At 38.8% G+C, this 24,902-nt stretch overlaps 1 protein-coding gene across 2 annotated transcripts; it reads left to right on the top strand.

The window, feature by feature from the left end:
* The first annotated feature begins 1,061 nt into the window (after positions 1 to 1,061).
* On the top strand, positions 1,062 to 24,902 carry rsrc2 (arginine/serine-rich coiled-coil 2). Of its 2 annotated transcripts, XM_060843652.1 has the most exons (12): positions 1,062 to 1,091; positions 1,223 to 1,405; positions 5,657 to 6,017; positions 7,110 to 7,156; positions 9,615 to 9,805; positions 10,106 to 10,474; positions 10,773 to 10,880; positions 12,013 to 12,095; positions 13,290 to 13,331; positions 15,286 to 15,509; positions 22,310 to 22,399; positions 24,182 to 24,902. In XM_060843652.1, the coding sequence occupies exons 2-12, from the start codon at positions 1,223 to 1,225 to the stop codon at positions 24,362 to 24,364; spliced, it is 1,881 nt and encodes a 626-aa protein (XP_060699635.1). In that variant the 5' UTR covers positions 1,062 to 1,091; the 3' UTR covers positions 24,365 to 24,902. The 2 variants fall into 2 exon arrangements, with proteins under 2 accessions (XP_060699635.1, XP_060699634.1); XM_060843651.1 differs by lacking the exon at positions 1,062 to 1,091 and having other exon boundaries at positions 1,208 to 1,405.

The raw sequence follows: 24,902 nt of genomic DNA, 5'->3' as shown, positions 1-24,902 counted from the left end.
CTATCCAGATGCCTTTTAAATGTTGATTTTACAATTGCAACATGCAAAAGGCATCTGGATGACTTCAAAAAATGATTCCAGCATGTTTGTCAAACATGATGTCCCTTTTGTAATTCCATACTTATTCTGTCTGATCCTACCACTGTTTTCCAAATGCTCTGGTATTAAATCCTTTCTACTGGACTTGAGTATTTTTGCTAATAATGATGTCAGGCTCACTGGGCTACAATTTCCTTACTTCTCTGTATTTCCTTTTTTAAATTATAGGGTTACAAATTCTCTATCAATGAGAACTGTTCCAGAGTTTATAAAATCTTGAAAGATGACCACCATTATTTCCTCTGATTTTTGGGTCCTAGGGATTTATTGGCCTTTACTCCCATCATTTTACCCAACACCATTTCTCTTCTAATACTGATTTCCTCTCATCTCTCACTAGACCTGGTATTTTTGGGATGTTATTTGTGTCCTCTTCTGAAGACAGCACCAAAATGTGCCATCTTTTTGTTTCCCATAATAATTTCCCCAGCTTCTGAGTGTAGTTGCCTTAACTAATATTTTTCTCTTTACATACGTGTAGACCTATGTACCTTGCTTTGACTTCAAACTGTTGTGTAATCATCCTAACACCATGATTGGCTCAACCTCTAGCTCCATTTTAATAATCATGATTTGGAGGTGCTGGTGTTGGACTGGGGTGAACTAAGTTGAAAAATCACACTATACCGCGTTATAGTCCAACAGGTTTATTTGGGAGCGCTGAAGGAGCAGCACTCCGAAAGCTGGTGCTTCCAAATTAACATTTAATAGAGGATGTTCACCCTGTGAGCCTTTCCAACCCTTTAAAGAAAAGCTCCGAAATCCATTTATTGGAACTAGTTTCCTTATTCTAGATTAGTGTCCCACGTGATTGTGCGTATCTGTTACATTACGTGGTTTTAAGACAGAATATATAAATACAGTAGAAATTGTTATGGTGTATGGAAGCAGAGTACTGCAGAAGCTTGACACCTGGAATAAGAACATACTGTGTTTGGAATCAGCGGATCAAGCAGTATCTGGAGAGAGAGAAAAACAGCCAACGTTTTTAGGTATGATATTGCTGTTGTGTGAGCTGAGTGCAGTTGCAGGATACTGTCAAAAATCCACGTGAGCGAAATTTATTGTTAAATAAATTGAAAATCTATACAACCCACAAGCAATGATGTTTTTTTGAATTGAGATGAAATGCCTGAGAACGACAATCCTGTGGAGGCGGGTCAGTGCGTGCGCACAATGCACCAGTGCGAGGAGGCTGTTCGTCACTGAGCATTTTGTCGGCTGGGAGGCGGCTGTGGTGGCTGCTGACCCTATCGGCGGCGGATTGACGGCTGTTTCTCTTACAAAAACGCTTGGGGATATGGCGGTGAGTATTCTCAAATAAATAACATTGATGTTTCCCCGTTTATGTGATAAATTCGGGGTTTTTCGGAGGCCTGCACGACGGTACGGTGGCACGGTCATTGAGTAGAAAATGGCGGTAGGCGCCATCTTGGAAATATTTTTTTCTGGAACATTCGTCTCTTTCAATATAGACGACATCATTATGAAACCCTTTTCACATCATGTCAGGTTAACAGTCGCTCGTTTAATATTATTAGATAATCCGATTTTGCTTTATGCATCTTTTCTTGATAACATAGTTAAGCCACTGGCTGCTGTGTTGAAGAAATGTGATGATGAGACACTGCGTTCTAAGTTCGTTTATTGTGCACATCATTTTTAGCGGAAGGGCTGTCAGATTCTACGACTTGTACTATTTCCATTAGCTTTATGTACTTAACATGTGAAAAATCTAATGATGAGGTGTATTTGGCATCGAAAGGATCTTCTCAGCCCAGTGGATCATGTTGTTAGATTGAAGAACCGACTAGAGCTCTAGCCTTGTTGGATATTAGGCCTTGGAGTTTGTATTCGATTCACAAAACGTAGTATTGTGCATAATAAATCACTTAATAACTTTAACTAAATTCATAGCTCGCCTCGCTTTAAATTTAGTCGAGTGTGATGCTGGAAAAACACAGCAGGTCAGGCAGTATCTGAGGACCAGGAGAATCAGCATTTTGGGTATAAGCCCTTCATCAGTAACCATGCCTCCTTCAATACCCATTTTGGATTCTGAGGCTCCAGCAGCATTGTATCATCCTAACATGAATTATTTTAACTTGCCTTGAAGAAATCATGCTGCCATTATGCACGCCAATATAACTACCTGTATCCTGCATTGTAATAATCTATATCACTGAGTTTTAGAACACAGAATAGGAATGCATCCTTTGGCCCAAGATGTTGCGCCAAATATGACGCCAAACTAAACTAATCCCTTCCCTTGGTACTAATATCCCTCTACTCCTTGCATATTCATGTGCTTAAATAAAGGTGCCTTAAGCAGCCATACCAAGTTGGCTCTCATCATTCTAGGCAGCCTTGTTCCAGACTCCTACCACATTTCAAGTAATTCTGAAATTCTGGTGGGCGGCACGGTGGCACAGTGGTTAGCACTGCTGCCTCACAGCGCTGTAGACCCGGGTTCAATTCCCGACTCAGGCGACTGACTGTGTGGAGTTTGCACGTTCTCCCCGTGTCTGCGTGGGTTTCCTCCGGGTGCTCCGGTTTCCTCCCACAGTCACAAAGATGTGCAGGTCAGGTGAATTGGCCAAGCTAAATTGCCCGTAGTGTTAGGTAAGGGGTAAATGTAGGGGTATGGGTGGGTTGCGGGTCGGTGTGGACTTGTTGGGCCGAAGGGCCTGTTTCCACACTGTAAATCTAATCTAATCTAATCTAAACCTGGTAGAGTTGCTAGATTCAGGGCAAGAAAGGTGGTTCGTATTAGGATGAAATCATGCTGCTGCAGCCTAAGAACCCAAAATCGGTATTGATGGGGACATGGTTACTCTTAACAACCTTGATGCTCATTTGTAGAAAAATAATGATGCTCCAGTATGTTAAAATGCTGTAATATGACAGTGTTACTAATATATTACATATTGAATGCCAACTTTAAGCTCTAGAAAAATCAAATTGGTATTTGACAGATTTTACCAGAATTTCAGAATTACTTGAAATGTGGTAGGAGTCTGGAACAAGGCTGCCTAGAATGATGAGAGCCAACTTGGTATGGCTGCTTAAGGCACCTTTATTTAAGCACATGAATATGCAAGGAGTAGAGGGATATTAGTACCAAGGGAAGGGATTAGTTTAGTTTGGCGTCATATTTGGCGCAACATCTTGGGCCAAAGGATGCATTCCTGTTCTGTGTTCTAAAACTCAGTGATATAGATTATTACAATGCAGGATACAGGTAGTTATATTGGCGTGCATAATGGCAGCATGATTTGGCAATATCATTGCTGAAGAATTAGGGTACAGTGTTTTCGAGATGGCTTACCTCTACCAGAAGTGCAGTTCCAGCTGGGATCAGTTTGCGGGCTTCATTCTGCCCATGTGCCAATGTACACACCGGACTTTGCTGTTTTGCACATGTGCCGATGTTCCACTGAATTCTCCATGCCAGTCTGCACATGTGCAATGTCAGCGCTAGTCTTGGTGCCTTACTGTGCGTGCACTGATGTCAGCTACCGATAGGGGGCTTTCTGTGAGAGGTGCTGTACAGAGGGCAGCTTTCTTGCATTTTTTTAAAAATGTATTGTATTAAATTTTGCTGTTAATGCTTCACTCAAGTGACCCCTTTCCTCATTTCTGCAAATAAAAGGAACTCCTACAAGCCTTGCACCTTCATTGAAGTGCCTGGGAAACCCAGAGTTCCCCATGGCAAAGCCTCAATCAAAAATGTCACATTTCCAGGTGTGTTACAAAATGTTTTGATGACTTACAATTTGATACTTTTGCTTTTATCATGCTGAGTTGAAGTTAAAACTTTGGTGATGTATTTCCTTTCAATGACATACCATGTCTTTGCATTAGCTTTATTGTCACATGTACTCAAGTATAGGAATGCATGAGTACAGCGAAACATATACAAAGTCACCATTTCCAGCATCATCTTGGGTACAAAGATATAAAATATTAGATATAAATTAGAGAAATAAAGAAAGAAGCTCAGCATTACAGCCCCTTCTAAAGCAGGGAGTCCACACTGAGTTTCACCTTGAGGTCAGGAGTCTACCCTGGGACTAATTCCTGAATTTATAGGGCAAAGTTTGTTTTAGTGGACTAGCTATATGTAAAGAATGCATATTCAGTTAATTTATTCTGAGATATGTTACCTAGTCATTCATTCTTCTGCTCAACTGAATAATCTTCCTTCCTTCACATCTTTTGAAAATCCTGAAGATCTCCTGCTGGTGTACCCTGTTCTTCATCTTCTCCCTGAGTGGATATCTTTGCACAAACCCTTGTGATTCAGTAAGCAGGTTTTTGACTACATAAATATTGAGGTGACTTCGATAACTGTATGTTCCTATTTAAGTTGTAATCCAAACTGTCACCTCTTAACCTTGATTTCACACTCTTCAAAGTTCATTTACCACTTCTCTGTTGCAACCTCCAGCTAATTCTTTAACTTATGCATTGGTTAAATTATCTAGTCTTTGTATCAGGCATGTGGTGTCACTTATTGCAAGATTTGCAAAATTTTCAGTTGTGAAATATTCCAACCTCTGCTACTTATAACAGTTTGAAATTAACAGCTGCCAGATTATTAGTCCCTGCTGTTTGTGATACTTGTTATCTACTGTTCAGCCATGCATTCGTCCAATTTAATATTGGCCATCTATCCAATGTGACTCAGTCTGTTACGTGGGCCAGTGACTTCCTGAAACTGGGTAGATGACTTTCACAGCCATACTCTTTTTATCTGTCCATCCTCAAAAGAAACTCCAGTCAAATAATCAGTCCTAACTGTCTCAAACAGTTACTGCATATTTGGAGTAATAATCAGCCTGTAAATTTGAGGGTTAATCCTTTGTCCTCTTTTTCAGGATGAGAAATTGCATTTGCTGTTTTTCAGTTTGCTGAGATTTTAGAAAACTTGGAGACATCAGTCAGAAAGATTTATATTGTCCACAGTATTTTAGATAAAAGGTAAAGAGTACTAGGTGAGTGTGCACTACTACTTAGTGACCCCAATCCTGTTTTGCTTTTACTTGAGATTGGACAAGCTGTACTCATCTAAACATAGGTGTCATCTTTGTAAATTTCTTTGGTAGCTGCTACCATAGTGGTTCAGCAAATTTACTGCAATAAGTGACGATATAGGTCAGATCCTAAATTCAATTCTCAGTCTGTGCTAAGTGAGCTAATGTAAACCAGATAGTTAAACATTCTGCTTGGCCCCAGCAGGAATGTCGGTCAGGTTGTCGCCCAGTAACCCATTGGTAAGAATTAGGTAAGAGACAGCTAGGTTTTACCATGATACCAACTCCAGCTTTCTGATCCTTCCAGAACCACAACACTCAACAAGGTAAGTTGGTTTACTCACGCTGTCAAGATTGTTGTTTGTGTCATAACCAATAGGACTAAAAATTAGTGTTTATGGTGCAGTTATGCCCCAGAAGAGGAATAATAACTTCAGGAGGAGATGAAACTGAGCAAAAGAAGAAATTACATTGTGAAAATTAATGTTAATCTGGATACAACTTTTAAAATCTGCCAACAGGCAAGTGATGCTGAACAGGATGGGCTGGTGTTGAAAAAATCTGCTTCAGACACAGAAAAGAAAAGCGAGCGATTGACAACGTCTAAATCTCCCAAAAGCTACAAGCACCGTTCTTCCCAATCTCTGTCTCGGTCTCGATCTCGGTCAAGGTCAAGATCTAGGGAGAAGAAACGGTCTCGAACCAGATCGAGATCCAGGGACACAAAACAGTCTCAATCAAGATCAAGATCTAGGGAGAAGAAACAGTCTCGGTCAAGGTCAAGATCTGTGGAGAAGAAACGGTCCAGGTCGAGATCAAGGTCTGTGGAGAAGAAACAATCTCGGTCGAGATCAAGATCAAGGGAGAAGAAACGGAAGTCTGGTGTGTACATTGTTTCTATTGACGTATAAGATTCTAAACCTTTATGTTGGTATTACAGTCTCCAGTTTGACTTGGAGAATAATTGTTACAATTTGAGGGTTGACAGTTTTCACCCAACAATATTCTTATTTAGGTGGCCTTACTTCCTGACATTACTTAATAGGGGAGCTGATTTCTTCTTGGATTTCTAGAGTAACATTGCATTAGAGTTGTACAGAGACATCATGGATCAATTTACTTTTTTCTCACAACACATACGTGATTTCCTTTGCTCTTGTCATGACAAGTAGCCTAAAATCAGGATATTGTGAATACTACGTGTTGGCACACATTGGCCTTCTAAATAGTATAATTTTAGAGCTGCAGCAATCTTGAGTTTGAGAATGATGTAGGATGTTTTCATTTGGATTATTAGCCATAGAACATTTGCCTACAATAAATTTTAATAGAGCACTTTGTCTAATGCTGTAAATGAGAAATTCCAGTTGAAGCTAAAACATTTTTGCATTTTATAGTTAATATATTTGAAGGTAAGGATCCTGCAGATATAACAGAGAAATAGATAAATTAGTAGTAAGAGTTATACACCATGATGTTATAAACCATATCCAAGAGCAGTGCCATTCTATTTCTTAAAAGGCTACTTAAAATGAAACTACTGATAAATATTTGCTGCATGAGTCGTTGTTACTGCCTTTATAAAAGCAACTAGTATATTTTAGTTGCACACTATAGTTTATTTGCTTGTCTGGAATATTGGACAATCGTTAAGTAATTAGTCGATATTTCTGCTGCATTCGAAATTTTTAGGTTGGGTGTCAGAATATTACTCATTCGTTAGATCAGCATCTAACTTGGTTTGAAGTTGTTTTTGATGTAATGGTTACTGACAATTTTGCGACTCTCCAAGTTGCAAAATTATATCTAAATTACATATTGAAAACTGGATTGAATTGATGAACTTAAATGAATTTGTGACCAGTTGTTCTGGATCTTTCTGACATTTTTAAAAATTATACAATGCATGGATAAATAGGCTCATGGTTTTCTTTGCAACTGAGTTTGTTCATGTAGTAGTTTTTCATTTTCCAGAAAGTGAAAGCCGGAGATCCAGGCAAAGTCGCAGCAGAAGCAAAGAGGTAATTAATACTTTCTGTAGAATATAAATTAATTTAAGAACTAAATGTTGTGCTGCTGACAATTTATTTATTGAGTACTGACAGTCAGGATGGTAAGTACCAAAGTTTGTTAGACAAAAGTAAAATTGCTTAGCTGTCATGACAAAGTATTGTATCCTACCTAAGCAGATGACTATAAATGTTTTCTTCCCAGTTCTAATTAGAATAGTATATTAAATAGGTTAAAATTGACCAAATATTTTAATATTTAGTTATTACAATTTAGGAGGGTATCAATACAGATTTTTGGCATTTTTGTGTTTGGAAAGTTTACTTTGTATACATAGATCACATGATAACATTTCTATAATGAATCGTACTCAGCGTGCTAATGCACGAAGAGACACAGTGAGCAGAAGACGCTGCAGAGTCAAATAGCAAAAAATATAAGCCTACCTCCTGAAAAGGTAAATATCAGCCATTCACACTCGTATTTGCTTTGTAACTTGAAAGAATCACCCAGCAAATCTGCTTTGTTTGTGGTAGTCAATTGTCAATTCAATTTGGTTTGGAGAGGAGGCGTTTTCTTCCCTGCAAACTACATTGAATAAGATAATGTCCAAATATTTCAATTTGATTTTTGCATAATTCAAAGGACTGACCAACCTTTTATAAATGCTGCTTTGTAAATTATGTCCTAATTATTGGATATTTAGTATTTTGATGGGCTTTAGCCCGGTACTAACTTTGTTTCACCCTTGCTCATTAAAACTCTTGCTGGCATTCTTGCTTCAAATGCCGCAGTATGTTTTCGCAGTATCATTGCTGGCACTGAGTTCAGCTTGTAATTATAATCTGATTTCAGGTCTGATACCTAATAGATATAACAAAATTGTAGTTAATAAAAACATGCTGAGGTCTGGAAAAAATAAAATGTTCATAAGTACCTTTGCATGTTCCAATGACTTAATGCTTAAATGCATAACACATAACTTGTGAATGTTCTTTCCACCACCAACCAGGCGCCAAATGGGTAGGTTTTTTGACGTAAAAGTTCAGTGTGCCTGTGATTTTGTGTATGTATGTGTAGAAATTGAAAATGTTTACATTTGGCCATATCAAAATCTTTACAAAATATTTGTATCAGCACTTTGTTAAATAACTTCACTGAGGTGAGGTTTTTACTGTCATAGACAGTTGGTGTTTGGACTTCTTGATTACGGACTGAAATATTTTTGGAAGAGTGATTATTGGCTACCACAAAATGATTTAGAATTCTAAAATATTCTATGGCAACTAGTTGTTTAAATTAATCACCAGCATTCTTTTTAAACATTATAGTTGCATGAAAGTTGGATGTGCAACATTCTTTTGAGTCATTTTCTAAATTGCTGGTGGATTTAAGCATCTAACAACATAGTTTGAATTTGTTTAATTGAAGGAAAAAGCTTAGTAGACATGATCACCGAGAAGATAGGCAAGTTTATTCCCTGTGAATTGTTCCATGATTAATCATTCTTTCTCAATGTGGAGGATATCTTGCATAGGATTGATATGTTTCCATTAGAAGTGGAAAAGTTGAACTTCTTGAATTCAGTCATAAGATCATTATCTTTTGGCTAGTATTTGCATCATTTGATGCATCCCAGTTAGCCCTTTTCACTTTTCCTGTAAGAGCTTGGCTTTATTTTGATATTAGTCGTTTGACCCAAACATCCACTTGTACTGGTCTCGCAAAATTAAAAATACTTGGTTAGAATTAGTTGGTGATAGTCTGAGATTGCCCAAGTTGTAAAGTGCAAGGAACTGTACACAGGAAGGAGCATTTGTGGGAAAGGTACAGTTTTTAAGATATGCATATCACTGAGTTTGGGTCAGATCTTGAAAGTGTAACTAATTTGCATTATGATTGGTGTTTTGGTTTTACCTTGTGTTGAGAGTTGAAAGGACCTGAATAGTGCCTTGCAATTGAAATTGAAGTCTTTGAAACTTTCATACAAATAGATTTAGTCACTAATGTGATAAATAACAAAGTTGGATTGAGCGCAGTGTGCCTATTATATGAAAAATACGTGTATAGTGACTCACATTTGAAAATTTTGTAAGACAAATGGTCTTTGATTCAAATAAGTTCATTTTGGTTTGAGTGTAGCTGGAGAGGTTCTTTGTGTTGGCAGTAGATGATGTAGAGTGATGAGTCTCATGCCTATAGAATAGTTATTTATGGCTAATTATTGGAAAGCAAGTAGATTATTCCACCCCTTGACTGTGTATCAGTGTACACTTTTTGATTACTATTTCTTGGGTTTGGTGTGTTGTAAAAAGCACTGAATGTTGATAGCTTATTACTTCACTTCTTCTAAGACATTCAAAGAATTGTTGCTTTTACAACCCACTATTAAATCTTTGTATTTTCTACCCATACTAACTCTCTTTGTTGCACTATTTTCCTGAAAGAACCAACTTCTTCTTAAAACAGGAACAAAGACGCGAAATAAAAGAAAGAAGTACCAGCAAAAAACAAAAATCTTCTGATCAACAAAGTGACAAGGAGCATGACAAAGGGAGGGAGCGATTAAGTTCAACAGAAAATGGAGAAGATAGACCAAAACGGAAAGACAAAAAATCGTCAAAAGCACACAGTTATTCAAGATCCAGGTCCAGGGAGAGGCCAGTATTAATAATTTTAATGTATATATTTTTGAGTTCAAATAAATTTTCAACGTGTTTTGTGGTTTGATTGGGACAATATCTTGACCACTTTTCTACGGCAAGGTATTGAAAAGTAATTCCTCTTTACTTAAATCGAGCTGACTGCTGTTTTGAGCTTCTTTTAAAACTTAAATTAAAATAGATGTCTTAGTCAAATGTTGCAGTTGAGCAAATGCCTAATTCTATTCAGTTGGGATTATTTTAACATGTGACTGATTATCTTTGTAATCCTGTGTATATATTGTTCCTAATTTATAGGCGACATCGGAGTCGTGAAAAGAAGAGGTCACGTTCACGGAGCAGAGAAAAGAGGTCTCGGAGTCGAGAGAGGCGATCAAAAAGCAGAGACAAGCGCTCAAGGAGCTGGGACAGGCATTCAAGGAGCCGGGACAAGCGGTCTCGAAGCCGGGACAGGCGTTCCAGGAGCCGGGGCAGGCGCTCAAGGAGCCGGGGCAGGCGCTCAAGGAGCCGGGGCAGGCGCTCCAGGAGCCGGATCAGGCGGTCAAGGAGCCGGGGCAGGCGTTCGAGGAGCCGGGGCAGGCGTTCAAGAAGCAGAGAAAAAAAACGACGCCTAAAATCTCGGTCAAGATCAAGGCACAGGGTGCACAGAAGTCGAAGCCGAAGCAAGTGAGTCCCTTTGCCTCCACTTTGTATTATAAAACATTGTCTATTTCCTTTTCAAACTAAAATATTTTCACGTTAAACTCATCTTCTAGTTAATGTGTTACCTTAAGAAAGTTAATCCTTTAGCTTTTTACTTTTGAGTGTTTCTTGTATATGCTGAGGCATGTAAGAACTTTTTCAACAAGTTTTGAGTCCTTGTTTCTGATTTACAGCATCCACAGTTCTTTCGGTTTTTTAATGTATTTTCATTTTGATACACTCCTCTCTTGAATAAAATCATAAATGAAGATTTATATTGCAGAGAAAAAAGAAAACGCAAGTTCAGTAGAAGCAGAAGTCGGAGTCGAACGCCTCCAGCATTCAGGGGTCGCAATGCTGCTATGGATGCTCAGGAAGCGTTGGCCCGAAGGTAATTTCTCTTCCTTATTTTTCATCAGTCCATCTTGGTTTTGAGGTTTTTTTTGGTTCAGTGCAGTCCTGTAATATTCTGAGGTTTGTTTTTGCTTTAAAATATGAAAGTAAGTAGCGAGGGGGAAAAACAACTGTTAATGCTGGAGATATGAAATAGAAACAAACTGCTGAAACCAGTATTTTCTGTATTTAATTGTAAGTTAGAGGGCTCATTGTGCTACTGAATAATTATGTTTGATTTTCATTTGGCAGGTTTGTGTAGGGGAACGAACAAAGCTACTAGATTGTAAAAAAAATATGTATTAGATCAATCCATTTGACCCCACTTCCCTGCCGCACCATTCAGTAAAGTCATAGCTGAACCGATAATGGTGCTATTATTATGCCATTTTCCTGTTGACCTCACAAAACCCTCCACACCCTTGCTGATCAAAAATCAGTTGAATTTGTCCTTAACACTGAATTCGTTGAATATATTTATCTGGGGAAGGAAGTTCCAAAAATTACTGATCCTCAGAAGAGATTTCTCCTCTTGTTGCTCTTGATTTGGAGATGTCTTATTTTTAAACTACATCTGGATATTATTCAATTAGCATTGATTGTTGTTTCCTTCTGGCCAGAGGAAGCGGTGTATAGATTGTGAGCTGTCTTACAGTTAGATGTCAAAGAGTCCTACAGCATGGAAACAGGCCCTTTGGCTTAAATTGGTTCATGCTATCCAAAATGTCTGTCCTTGCTTAACCTAATTTCCCTGCACTTGGGCCCATATCCTTCTAAACTTTTCCTCTGCGTGTATTTGTCCAAAGGCCTTTTAAATGTTGATACTGAACCTACCTCAACCACTTACTCTGGCAGCTCCTTCCATATGCGTAAAGTTGCCCCCCCAGGTTCTCTTTTATTCTTTCCCCTCTAATCTTAAACCGATGCCCTTTTGTCCCTAGGAAAAAGACAGTGCATTCAGTCTATCCCTGTGTCTTGTGATCTTATAAACTTTGTGCGAAGCCTTATTTGAAGCATGCAGCAATGACTATGAAAGACTATAGTGAGAGACTAAAGATTAAAATCTAGGTACATTTGAAGTCAGAGTCTTTTGCTCCGTATTTAGTAACTTGTTATTGTTTGAATCACAGACTTGAAAGAGCAAAGAAGCTTCAAGAGCAAAAAGAGAAAGAACTACTAGAGAAACAGAAAGTGGAGCAAACAGATGTTGCAGGTAATTAAAGTATTACAATATCTGCTAATTTTAAGGTTTGTAGAACTAATGGAAGTAGCAACTAAATTATGGAGATAAATGCAAAGCTTTGAAATCTAGCTGCAACGAAGCACTTCCAACTTCACTTCAAAAATTGACTCTTTAAACCAGTTACTTTACCTCCGTAGTATGCTGGAAACCAGAAAGCAAAATTCCCTTGCATTTGTAGGCTTCACAATCTAAATGAAATCCTGTCTCTGAAGTGTGCCTGTGGCTTCCAGGAAGTTAGGTAGCAAATGGCTTTTCTGCAAAAACCTGTCACGGTACTTGGACATCATTGGAATTGCAAATCAGTTTTGGAATTGGGATTACAGAAAGCAAATGAGAAATGACCTTCAACTCTGAAGTGGGCTTTTTTTTTGTGCAAGACACATTTTTTCAAACAAGGATGGGGGAAAGAGAATGTACAATTATTCCTGTCAATGTTTTGGTATATTTGTTGCATTATGTTTAAAAGTTGCTACAATCATTTGATAGGCAACTGTTGATCACTTGATTTTTAAAAACACAGTTGAACAGCATCTGATTTTGTGGTGGTTAATATTTAAGAAATGTAATAAATAGGTGGCCTGAGAGTAATAGGAAGGACTTCTTGATTTAAAGTGTAATACATTAATTCACCACTCCCCCATACCCACGGGGGACATGTTCCAAAACTTACCACAGAAAGGAGCGAACCCATTCATTTCAATGGGAAATTTACCTTCCCAGCAGCATTCTGGTCCCTCGTTCTGGAATGTTCCCTGTATTATGTTCGGGCTGCCATAACAGGACTTGCAGATATGGGGGTGGTCACCCTGTAGTAAATTATTTGATTGTTTAATATTGGTTTTACAGTCTCCTTTTTTCCAAAAACAAAGGTAACATTTGAAAGTTGGAAAATTTAAAGACTGTGAACACTTGCAATTAAGTTGTAGACATTTGACAATTCTGTGGTTATGTGAAACAAAAGAAGTAAGTGGTAATTGAAGAAATAAGTCTGGCTCTTTATTATTAGAATCATGATGTTCCTCTAATTATTACATGGGTGCCACAGATGTCAAGAACTGCAGTGTGCATTCAAAGCAGTAATGACAGTCATATTTCACACTGAACTTTGCATAACAGCGACTGGTTGAATAGTATGAAAAAAAAAGCTGTATTTATTTTCAATAGATACAACTAATGGATCACTAGGAAGTGTCAACCAGCCAACAGGTAGGAAAACTTAATATTTCATCATTTTCAAAGTACAAGTACCTCAGATGTGGCAACTTTGGAGTCAAGGTTGTAACGGAATTTGGATATTTATGGTTTTCAGGACAGGTAGTTTGGACCATGATCAGTTCAGATTTAGTGTCAGGGCTGTTGGGTGGATCGGCATAGCTACCCTAAACTAGTCTATGCTAGTGCCCCTGTTTTCCTTTAAACAAAAATAAATTAAAATTACATACGAAGGGTGTCTTATTTTTGCACAGTTGATTTGAGACATTACCTTAATGCACTTTCCCAATCACATTGTTGACTTGCAAGGATCTTATTGTTAGATCGCAGAACAGAAATACTTGTCAGTGGTCCCCAGTACTCCTCTCAACCAGTTCTATCTGCAGCTGTTGATTAATCCTGATGCTGCCAGTTTCCAACTTGAAGATTACCTCCCTTCTGAATTCCCCATTTGAATAATTTAAGATAAAAATACAAACATAAGTTATTTATCAACTTTCTAAATTTAGAATACCAACCAAGTCAATGTAACCTATTCTTTCAATTTAATCCTTTAAAACCCCATATAAGTTGTTGTATCTGAGCTACACATACTTGTAAGATCAGTATATCTTTTTCTCCGTTTGGTACCTGTAATTGACTGCCATATTCCATTTTGGGTCAATGAGGTTTTGTATACTAAAGCATCAAACAATTTATTTTTGATTCTAAACTCCTTTGAATTAAAAGCTAATATTCCATTAGCCTTTTTGTTCCTTTTGAAGTAGTTTTGAATTGTTTGTGCACATGCATGTCTGAATTCCATTGCTTATTTCATTCTCAAGTTGTAAGTGTCAAGGCCATAGCCAGCACTTGCCACAAGTGTCTAGTTGACTCAGGAATGTCAGGATGACACTGAATGTGCTTCTGCACTGCTGTGTTGGTTTTGATGTCCTGAAGGAGCAGAAATTCATATCTAAATTTGATTGTTCGAGATTTAGATGTGGTACTGTTTGGGTCTATGTGCTGTCCATGTCTGTTGCAGACATGAACTTTTGCTTGTTGCTATTGTGGGAAATAGAGCATAATATTGCAGTGTGACATGTAGATAATGCATGTCACACTGCAATATGTCACATGTAGAAGGAACAGATGATTAGACTAGTGAATAGGATACCAGTCAAATTGAGTGACTGATCTCCTTAATGTTGCCAAGCAACTTGAGCATTGTTGTTGCTTTACCAATTCAAGTAAGGGGGGAGAGTATTGCATCACACACCTTGTTGCTGAGGGACTTGCAGATGATCTGCTCGCTGCAGAATTCACAGTTCCAGAAATGTTCTTTTAAATACGCTATTTATATGGCTGGTAGAGTTCAGTTTCTGAGAAGTAGTAAAGTCACACTTCACTGAGAGGGAATGTATTGGTGACAGTGCCATTAACTGTCAGGAAAAGCAGTCAGAATTAAAATTGTCATTTTTAAGCCCAGACCTGGATGTAGTCCCAGTTGGCATAGATTGCTTCATTTTGTGAAGAATTATGAATGGAGCTGAATATTCTGAAATCATCAAATGTTATCTCTAATGGTGAAGATTATTGGTGAAGCACCAGAAGATGGCTTGATCAAGAATACTTGATCTAAGGAGCAGTCACTCTGACTTTGCCTCTTGATCGCACTCAGTCTACTTGATGTATCCGGATTTGGAGATGCTGGTGTTGGACTGGGGTGTACAAAGTTAAAAATCATACCATGCCAGGTTGTAGTCCAACAGGTTTAACTGGAAGCACTAGCTTTCAGAGCACTGCTCCTTCATCACCATCTGATGAAGGAGCAGCGCTCTGAAAGCTAGTGCTTACAGATAAACCTGTTGGACTGTAACGTGGTATGGTGTTTTTTCTTTAAACTTTGGTACATCCAGGTATTTATGCTGAGCTAATATACATAATTGTATTTCTGATGTCTTAACAGTTAGTGGTGGATCAGTTCTCAACGTTGCTGCTCTCCTGGCATCCGGTACTCAAGTTACTCCTCAAATTGCAATGGCTGCACAGATGGCAGCACTCCAAGCGAAGGCATTGGCTGAAACCGGTATAGCTGTGCCCAGTTACTACAATCCAACTGCTGTCAACCCAATGAAGTTTGCAGAGCAAGAGAAGAAACGCAAACTTCTCTGGCAGAACAAGAAAGAGGGGGTGAGTTTACTATTAGCCATGTCAGTGTTGCACTGACATTGTTACACCAGACTTCTTTATCAATTTTAATTAATGTTACACATTTTTTATAAACAGGTTCCTTTTCTTCATCCAATTCCCCTAACCCTTATGCTACCTTCACCATCCACCTAGCTTTATGGATTCATTTCTTTTTCCATTTTCTTTTGACTTTTAAAACATTGCTCAACTTTTAAATCTTCTTTTTAAAAAACCCTTAATCCTTTTGAAATCTTGTTGCTTTATGTGATCACAGCGTTTCTCCAATTCATATTTTCTAATTTGGCTAAAGCTTCCAAATCCTGTGTCAGAAAATGTGACTGCAGTAGCAGGTATTGCTACACCAGGTAAAAATGTTATTCAAACAAGATTTAATTTTAAGTTGAATTCTCTTGCGTCGTGTATCTGTTATCTGGAGAAGGTTGAAGCTTTAGAATTCCAGGCTTGCAACTATTACCGAATTGAATGAGACTGTAAGCAACACTTGAAAGCTGATCAAATGATGACTGGAATGAGCCACCTGAGCTATTAGAAGGCGGTGCTAAGTTGAGAAATATATCTTTTACTGGTGAAAAGAAGATTGAAGTAGACAACACCTGAAGCATTCAACTTTCTAAATGGCAACACAGCAATATAATGAGTGCTGATTCTACAGCATAAGGTTACATATATTTAATAGTAGATAGAAAAGCATTAAATTTAATTCCAATATACATTGGATAGTTCGGGTATTGATTAGATATTCAGAAAACGGTGAGACTCTATCAATCAGGAAGTTCATAGACAATAAAAAGTAATTGGAGAAAACAAATGGATGAAAATTTTTGTATTCTTGTGTTGTTTTCCTGAACATACAGGATTGGTAAGCTGCGTATGCTCAATTTATTTGGAAGTCCCAAACAGGGGACTTCAAATGAATAGACAAACAAACAACTGCAATTATGGAGCAACTGGTTACACGTCGTTAATCCATCACACTGCTGTTGGAGTCGTCTTGGTTGCTGCTATACAGTGACTTCCTGGTCCTTAACTCATGAGCATACTTGCCTCCGAAAGTACATCATTCCCATTTTTCCACCACCTTCTTCCCCCCCCCCCCCCCCCCCAAATAAAATTGTATGCACCAACTGTGAAAATATGTATACATTAAAGCAGTTGCAGAAAATGCTGATTTAAAAACAAGAATTGAAAACTTTGAGTTCAAGTTGAAGAGTCTGTATAATCCTTCTGAACCTTGTGATAGTTCAACCTACTGAAGATCTAGACTTCACACTTTTTTGTTCTCGACTTGTACGTATGTTGATCTCTTGCACGATAAGTCATCTGTTAGGATGGTCTTCTACTCCTTCATTATGTGAACGTAACTTTGAAGTGTTCCCAGATTTGGCTTCTGTTTATCCCCAGTGTGTTCCATTAGGTGTTACGACTTTCATAGAATGTACACTCCCTCCACACTTTGGATGTCTCTGTGGGTACCAGGGTTCTGTGAGTATTATACAGAGGAACCTTGATTATCCAGCATTCGATTATCCAAATTTCAGATTATCTGGTAAGATTGCAAGGTCCTAGTGCTTGGCTACACTGTTATCCGGCATTTGATTAATTGAACGAAATACTCCCCACACATGTCCTTCAGATAATCGAGGTTCCTCTGTAAATGACTATTGTCTATCCCATACACAGATTAGATAGTTTGGCACCAGCATGTTCTTGCCTTTTCCCCTTGTTCTTTCTTTTCCCCTTTTTTTTTGAGTATTTTGCAACAGTGTTTACTGTGGAGAAGAGTATGGAAGATGGAGAATGTGGGGAAATGCATAGCAACATCTTGGAAAATGTCCATATTACAGAGGAGGGTGTTCTGGATGTCTTAAAACTCATAAAGGTGAATAAATCCCTGGGACCTGATCAGGTGTACCCTAAAACTCTGGGGGAAGTGAATGCTGGGTCCCTTGCTGAGATATTTGTATCATCGATAGTCACAGATGTGAACATAGGTATCGTTAGTACGTTTGCGGATGACACCAAAATTGGAGGTGTAGTGGACAGCGAAGAATACAACGGGATCTTGATCAGATGGGTAAAGGGCTGAGGAGTGGCAGGTGGAGTTTAATTTAGATAAATGTCAGGTGGTTCATTTTGGAAAGGCAAATCAGGGCATGACATATACACTTAATGGTAAGGTCCTGGACAGAGTTGCTGAACAAAGTGACCTTGGAGTGCTGATAGTTTCAGCAAGATATTATAGTGAAGGAGGTGTTTGGTACGCTTGCCTTTATTGAGTATAGGACTTGGGGGGTCATAGTGCAGCTGTACAAGACATTGATTAGGCCACTATTGGATATTGTGTGCAGTGCTGGTCTCCCTGCTACAGAAAGAATGTTGCGAAAGAGTTCAGCAAAGATTTACAAGGATGTTGCAGGGTTTGAGTTATAGGGAGAGGCTGAATAGGCTGGGGCTACTTTCCCTGGAGTGTCAGAGACTGAGGGGTGACCTTCTAGAAATTTATATAATCATGAGGGGCGTGAATAGGGTGAATAGACATGGTCCTTTCCCTGGGGTGGGGGAGTCTAAAACTGAGGCCACAGGTTAAAAATGAGGGGGGAAAAGATTTAAAAAGGACCTAAGGGGCAACTTTTTCACGCAGCATATGCAATAAGCTGCCAGAGGAAGTGGTGGAGGCTGATACAATGATAACATTTAAAAGGCATCTCGATGGGTATATGAATACGGAGGGTTTATAGGAATGTGGGCCAAATGCTTGTAAATGGGACTACACTTATTAGGGATAGCTGGTCAGCATGGAAGAGTTAGGCTAAGGGGTCTGATTTCCATGCTGTGCATTTGTATGCCTTGGAAAAATTATTGCCATGTATATCATGTTAGAAATACATAAATCTTTTTGAGTAAAGGGAAACTGGAACTTTGCATTTGTACTGTGGGAGAAGGGTTTAAAGAAAACATAGTTTATCTGCTGTTTACAAAGTCAAATTGCATTCTGGATTGCATGTCCAGCAAAGCTTTTAAGAATAATGAAGGGATTGAGTTTTGGATTCGTTGTTGCACAAAGAAACAAACAAAACCTTAGTTTTGTGCTGAAGGTTGCCAAGCAACAGTCTCTGAACCAAAGTTGTAATTTTTTTATTATGCAATATGCTAGATGTGGCAGTTGTTGAGTGCCTTGTAAGAAGTGCAGTCTCTGAATGAAGAATTTTGAAAATAAAAACTCCATAATGTTTCTCACATCAGGGCTCCTGTTTCCCATCTGAATATGAAATCTGGTTTGAAGACCTATTATAGAACAACCTCGGTTATCTGAACAAGATGGGCGGGGAGCATTTCAAGTCAAGACCCGATGAGCTGAATGGCCTGCTTCCGCACTGTAGGAATTCTGTGATTCTACCAAAGGTGGCAGCAGGTTCCACATTCTTGCAACTCTTCTGAACTCTTTATTTGAGTTCTTGGTAACAGCCTTATATTAATGGCCTCTGGTTATGCTGTTCCCTGCAAGCGCAAATATTCCCTTTTGAAGTTCCTGCATCAAAACCTAGTCACTCCTCAGTCACTTCATATTTCAAGAGGGGAAAAAGACAGTGTCAACCCTTTCCATATATACACAACTGGTTGGTTACCACGCTTAGATCATCTTTGCACTCTCTCAAGTGCCTCTGTGTCCTTTTAATAATGTGACAATCAGAACTTTTTGCGGTACTCTTAAGTTGGGTCTACCAAGGTTTAGCAGGGTTTAGCATAAATTCCCTACTTTTCAATGCTTAGTTGGCAGTTTTTTTTTGTGTTCTGCAAAATTTTAGACTCAAAGAAATGAACCATAATGGTGTGCGTTTTTACATTGCATTTTCTCACCAATTGTCTCATGAAATTGCAAGGGGCGAAGAGTATTTAGAATCTGGAAATACTGAAGATCAGCATAAAATAGTCAATTTTATTGTGACCATCTGACAGTACTGAAAAAGTGTGAACTAATGGAAGCTTGAACATGCAATATAACAACATTACAGTAGGAAGTGAAAATTAGGAAAATGAAGTAAAGGATAAACCAGGATGTTTGGCATTGACTTGTTAAAGGCAAGATCTTTGTTTCTTTTAAAGAATTTCAGTTGTCTCCACAAAAGGAATGCAGCATTGATGCATATTGGCTTTTCAGAAGTTGTTTGATATGATGCCTTAAGTGGCTTGTGAGAATTCACTCGCAGTTTAGGAGCAAACCTAGTCATGAAAGTAAGTTGGTTGACAGAAGGAAAACTGAGGGTAACACAGTTTTGCTTGTACTGGAGAAGAGTTGGAAGTGGTGCATATGATAGTGTGACAATGCTGTCCCTTTAGTCATGTTGTTTTGTCCCTGGGTTTTTGTTAGAAAGATCATAAAGGCAGAGGTGTAGGTGTGTCTGAGAAAGAGCCTTGTTTAACATTGGCAGGGGAGTGGTCAGTTCTCCCACTTCAGGTTTTTCTAGTTTTTTAGTTGTCACAGAGCAGCTGCTTGTAGCAGGCAGTCACAAACTGCTGCAGTGCAGAAAGGTTCCAAGCTTCAGCATGTGGCTACTGATCAGCTTTCTCTCTGAAATCTCTCCTGCCTATAAAAACCTGTTTGAATTTGCCTTTTGTGTTTCTGGTATATTATGGGAATTGATATAATTAAGTTGCTATATCGAGTCAGTTGGGTTTTCAAGTAATTTAGTTATTCTAAATTATTTTATTTGTTTCAACTGTCGTGTTCAAATAAATTCTCTTTTGCTTAAAGCTGAGTGGTGTGACTAGCTGCATCATGCTTGGGATATCCACTTCATATCTGCCTTTAAAATAGGAAAAGGCTGGGGTCTCGGCTATAGAAGAATGTAGGAGATTGAATTCTGGGGTTTTATAAAGATTGTAGTAAAGTAGTTGTCATAAATTCATACAGAACAACAGTTGACCTTTTTTTTTAGATTACTTACAGTGTGGAAACAGGCCCTTCAGCCCAACAAGTCCACACCGACCCGCTGAAGCGCAACCCACCCTTACCCTTACATTTACCCCTTACCTAACACTACGGGCAATTTATCATGGCCAATTCACCTGACCCACACATCTTTGGACTGTGGGAGGAAACCGGAGCACCAGGAGGAAACCCACGCAGACACTGGGAGAACGTGCAAACTCCACACAGTCAGTCGCCTGAGTCGAGAATTGAACCCGGGTCTCAGGCGCTGTGAAGCAGCAGTGCTAACCACTGTGCCACCGTGCCGCCCACAATGGGAGATCAAGTAGGGTTAGAGAGTGAAGAGTTGTTTTTTCAATTCATTTGTGGGACTTTGTCGCTGGCTGGCTAGCATTGATAGCCCACCCCTATTTGCCCTTGAGAAGGTGGTGGTCCGCTGCCTTGAATCACTGCGGTCCACTTGCTGTGGGTTGACCCACAATGTCAGTAGGGAGGGAATTCCAGGATTTTGACCCAACCACTGTGAAGGAGCGGTGGTATAGTTATCAAGTCAACAATGTGACTGGCTTGGAGGGGAACTTGCAGGTGGTGGTGTTCTCCCAAGTACCTGCTGCCCTTGTCCTTCTAGATGGAAGTGGTCGTGGATTTGGAAGGTGCTAAGGACTTTTGTTGAATTTCTGCAGCGCTTCTTGTAGATAGTACACGCTGCTGCTACTGAGCACCGGTGGTGGAGGGATTGAGTGTTCGTAGATACGGTGCCAATCAAGCAGGTTGCTTTGACCAGGATGATATCAAGCTTCTTGTGTCGTTGGAGCTGCATCTATCCAGGCAAATGGGGAGTATTCCATCACATTCCTGACTTGTGCCTTGTAGATGGTGGATAGACTTTGGGGTGTCAGGAGATGAGTTACTCACCGCAGTATCCCTAGGCTCTGACCCGCTCTTGTAGCCACTGTGTTTATGTGGTGAGTCGAGTTGAGTTTCTGGTCAATGGTAACCCCAAGGATGTTGACAGTGGGAGATTCAGTGAACAATGAACAATTCTAAAATATTACAAAAAGAAACGATTTATTGGGAACATGGCATGTTTTGCCACTGGAAATAGTTGAAGTAGAGGCTTATTTTTGAGGGAAAAAAATAGATAAATACTTGAAATAGAGAATGATGCAAAATAATGGATAGATAACTGGGCATTTGCTTTAAATTTGACTAGCAGAGATTCACAAGTCTCTGCTGTAAATATCAGTGTGTTATAGAAGAGTTTGAGATACAGAACAAATAAATAGCTTTTATTAGCCAGTTAGTGCAAATTGTCCCAGAAATCAAATTAAATTGTAATATTAAAAAATTGAAGAACTGGTGTTAGAATAGGAAAGCCCACGTTCCTTGCACTTTTATAGTGGCAGGTTAATAATTCAAATATCTGGGACCTGCATGAAAGTGACCGTCGGCCATTGTGATAAATTTGTTATACTGCAACATAATTCCTGAAGAAGGGCTTGTGCCTGAAACGTCGATTCTCCTGTTCCTTGGATGCTGCCTGACCTGCTGCGCTTTTCCAGCAACACATTTTCAGCTATACGACAACATAAGACAAACTTGTTTTGTTTAGGCTTTAATAGTATCATGGTAGGCATTAAGACCACACTGCTGAACACAGAATCATTGTAAGCAGCAGCAAAACAAGATCGAGTTATCTATTTGTAATTTTGTTACTTTTTCTGTCTATCAACGAACACTCCACCTTTCTGTAAAATGCATTTTTAGACTTGTGACTGGTGGTTTTCTTTCTCAAAGTCATTTTGGTGCACTTAATGGATTTTCATATGCTTTTTGTGTTCTGTTAAAGGATAAGTCGCAGACTGCAGAATTATGGGAAAAATTGAATTTTGGTAACAAGGACCAAAATGTCAAATTCCGAAAATTAATGGGCATCAAGGTGAGTTAAGAACAGCAATCATAGAAAACTTTTTTTTAAATCGCAGTTTGATTCTTATAAAACATTAACACTTTTGGAATGAAATGATGTACCTATCCTTTCTGGATTACTCATTTGAATCTCTCACATCTAACCCTGCCACAGTTCAGAATATCTTTTTTTTTGGTCAAATTCACAAAGAACATCCAATGTAGCTGACTTGTCCTAGTCGTCTTGACTTGTCAACCATGGCAAAGACAGTATACAATACCATTCTCTTCCAGTGCCTCTTTGCTGACATTGTTGACCATCCGTAATCTTTCTTGGTTCCATAGTCATTGTGTCCATCATACACTTGCAGTGGCTTTTTTCTGTTTCTGCATTATTATTCCTAGCTGTCTGTCCAAAGATCCCCTCAGCTCAGCCCAAACAATTTGGCAACCTTTCACCTACACTTGTTCAACTTTGCTCCTGTCTCAGCTCATATTCTGCTAAAAACTTTATTTGTCCCTTTGTACGCTGTGGACTTGACAATTTCAATATCGATATTCTACAGTCCTTAAACCAATGGTCATCCAAAATTTTGGCGCTCATGTCTTGCACCATGTCTTATTTGTTGATTACCATAGCCCACTAACTTCTGTTGGCTCCTGTGAGCAACATTTTTAATCTGAAATTCTCACCATCATCATGAAATCCCTTCATACCTTGGCGGTCCCTTTGTCTGTAATCTGCTCCAGCTCCATGTAATATTTATGCTTATCTAATTCTGACCTCTTGAGTATCTCTGATTTTAATTGCTCCACATAATTGGCTTTACCTTCAGTTGTCTGAACTCTATATTGAATTCCCTTTCTTGTTTTCAGGAGCACATTCCTTAGTACTTACCACTTTGATCAAGCTTTTGGTCATCTTATCTCTTTTTGTGTATTATAATACTCCAGCAAAGTTCAGCTTTTAGTATGAGATCCTGGTGCCAACTGGTGGAAAAAAAACCCTGTAGAAATAATTTCTTAATTTATGTTTGTGGCTGTTCAATAATACTGTATTCAGCCAAGGATCAGACTGAGTGCCTGCTATTAACAGTGAAAAATTCCACTTTCAACAACAACCAGCTTTTGTTCATGTTTTAAAAGCTATCAACAGTAACAGCAGCATTTGATACAGCTGTCACAACTGACTTCACCTAGTCAATGAGTCAGCTAAATATTGAAGAATAAGATTGAGGGAAGTGGAACCGATCTAAATGAGTCTTCTCTAAACCAACAGGTAAACCAGGTTGTCATATGAAAAGTTAGGTAGAATGCGCCCATGTTTCTGACATTCACAATTACAAGAGGCGATCTTATTTAAAAATAAAATTCTTGGTGGGCTTGATAATGTGGATGCTTGAGATTGTTTTCCCTGATTGGAGGCTCCAAAACTAGGGTTGACATTTCAGGGCCGAGTTGACAAGTGTCTTTGTTAACAAAGTTGCAAACCCTTGATTCTCCACACCTAAGGGTTGTGCTTGCTCAATTGTTGATTATATTCAAGGAGGAGACGATTAGATTTTTGGATACATAGGAGATTGTGGAATGGGAAACTGGAATTGAGGTAGAAGAGTGACTGCAAAGCTGCTGAATGGCAGAGTGAGCAGTTGCAGTGGGCTGACTGAACTGCTGCTCCTATTTCCTATGATCTTGTGAAAATGTGATGGGAAAGCATGTAACCACAAGGCAGACATAATTTGCAACTGTGAAAGCATGTTGTGAGATCTTAATTATCTGGTGTGACATGTCATTTGATTTCATTATTTTGCAGGATGAGGAAGAGGTAGGAACCCCAATACCAAATCCTGATGAAAGTTTCAAAACTCTAAAACAGCAGGAAGAAGTATTTAGGAACTTGGATGCGCAGTATGAGATGGCACGATCACAGACCCACACACAAAGAGGAATGGGCCTGGGTTTCTCCTCTTCAATGAGAGGAATGGACACAATTTAAGAACAAACGTACTTGTGCTTAAGCACATTTTTTTATATTGTCTTCGTCCATGTTGGAGATTTGAAGCTTCATATTGACTTTCACTTTCCCATTTACTGAAAAAGCTAGCCCTCTAGCTTGCATGGTTGTTGCAATGCAAAATAATTTATTAAAAAAGGTTTTGATTGTCAAGATAACTGGGTGTATCAACAATCATATTGTGATAGTTATCCTTCCTAAACATTGGGACTTCGTTGAAGAAAGAGTTGATGGCAGTTTTGCGACTAGAAAAGAGGATGTTTTTTTGTTTGTGTTTGAAGTGATATATGCGAACTGTATTCAAGACAGCTCACTGTCATTTCTGTTTTGTTGTAATACTTCACATTGCTGTATTATGTGATTGCTTTTGTACTAAAACTTGTACAGTTATTTTCATCTTTTTGAAATGCAAATGATGACTGTAGTTGTAAATTAGGATTTAGTTTGTATGTAAGTACTTATTCTAGCGCTGAATAGCGCTTTATAGTGCACTGTTCATTATCAAGCTTTCTGGACAATA

Source organism: Hemiscyllium ocellatum, chromosome 24 (genome assembly GCF_020745735.1).
Source record: "Hemiscyllium ocellatum isolate sHemOce1 chromosome 24, sHemOce1.pat.X.cur, whole genome shotgun sequence".
Classification (NCBI taxonomy): domain Eukaryota; kingdom Metazoa; phylum Chordata; class Chondrichthyes; order Orectolobiformes; family Hemiscylliidae; genus Hemiscyllium; species Hemiscyllium ocellatum.
The sequence above is the reverse complement of the archived record's forward strand: the minus strand, read 5'-3'. Positions and strand labels throughout refer to the sequence as shown.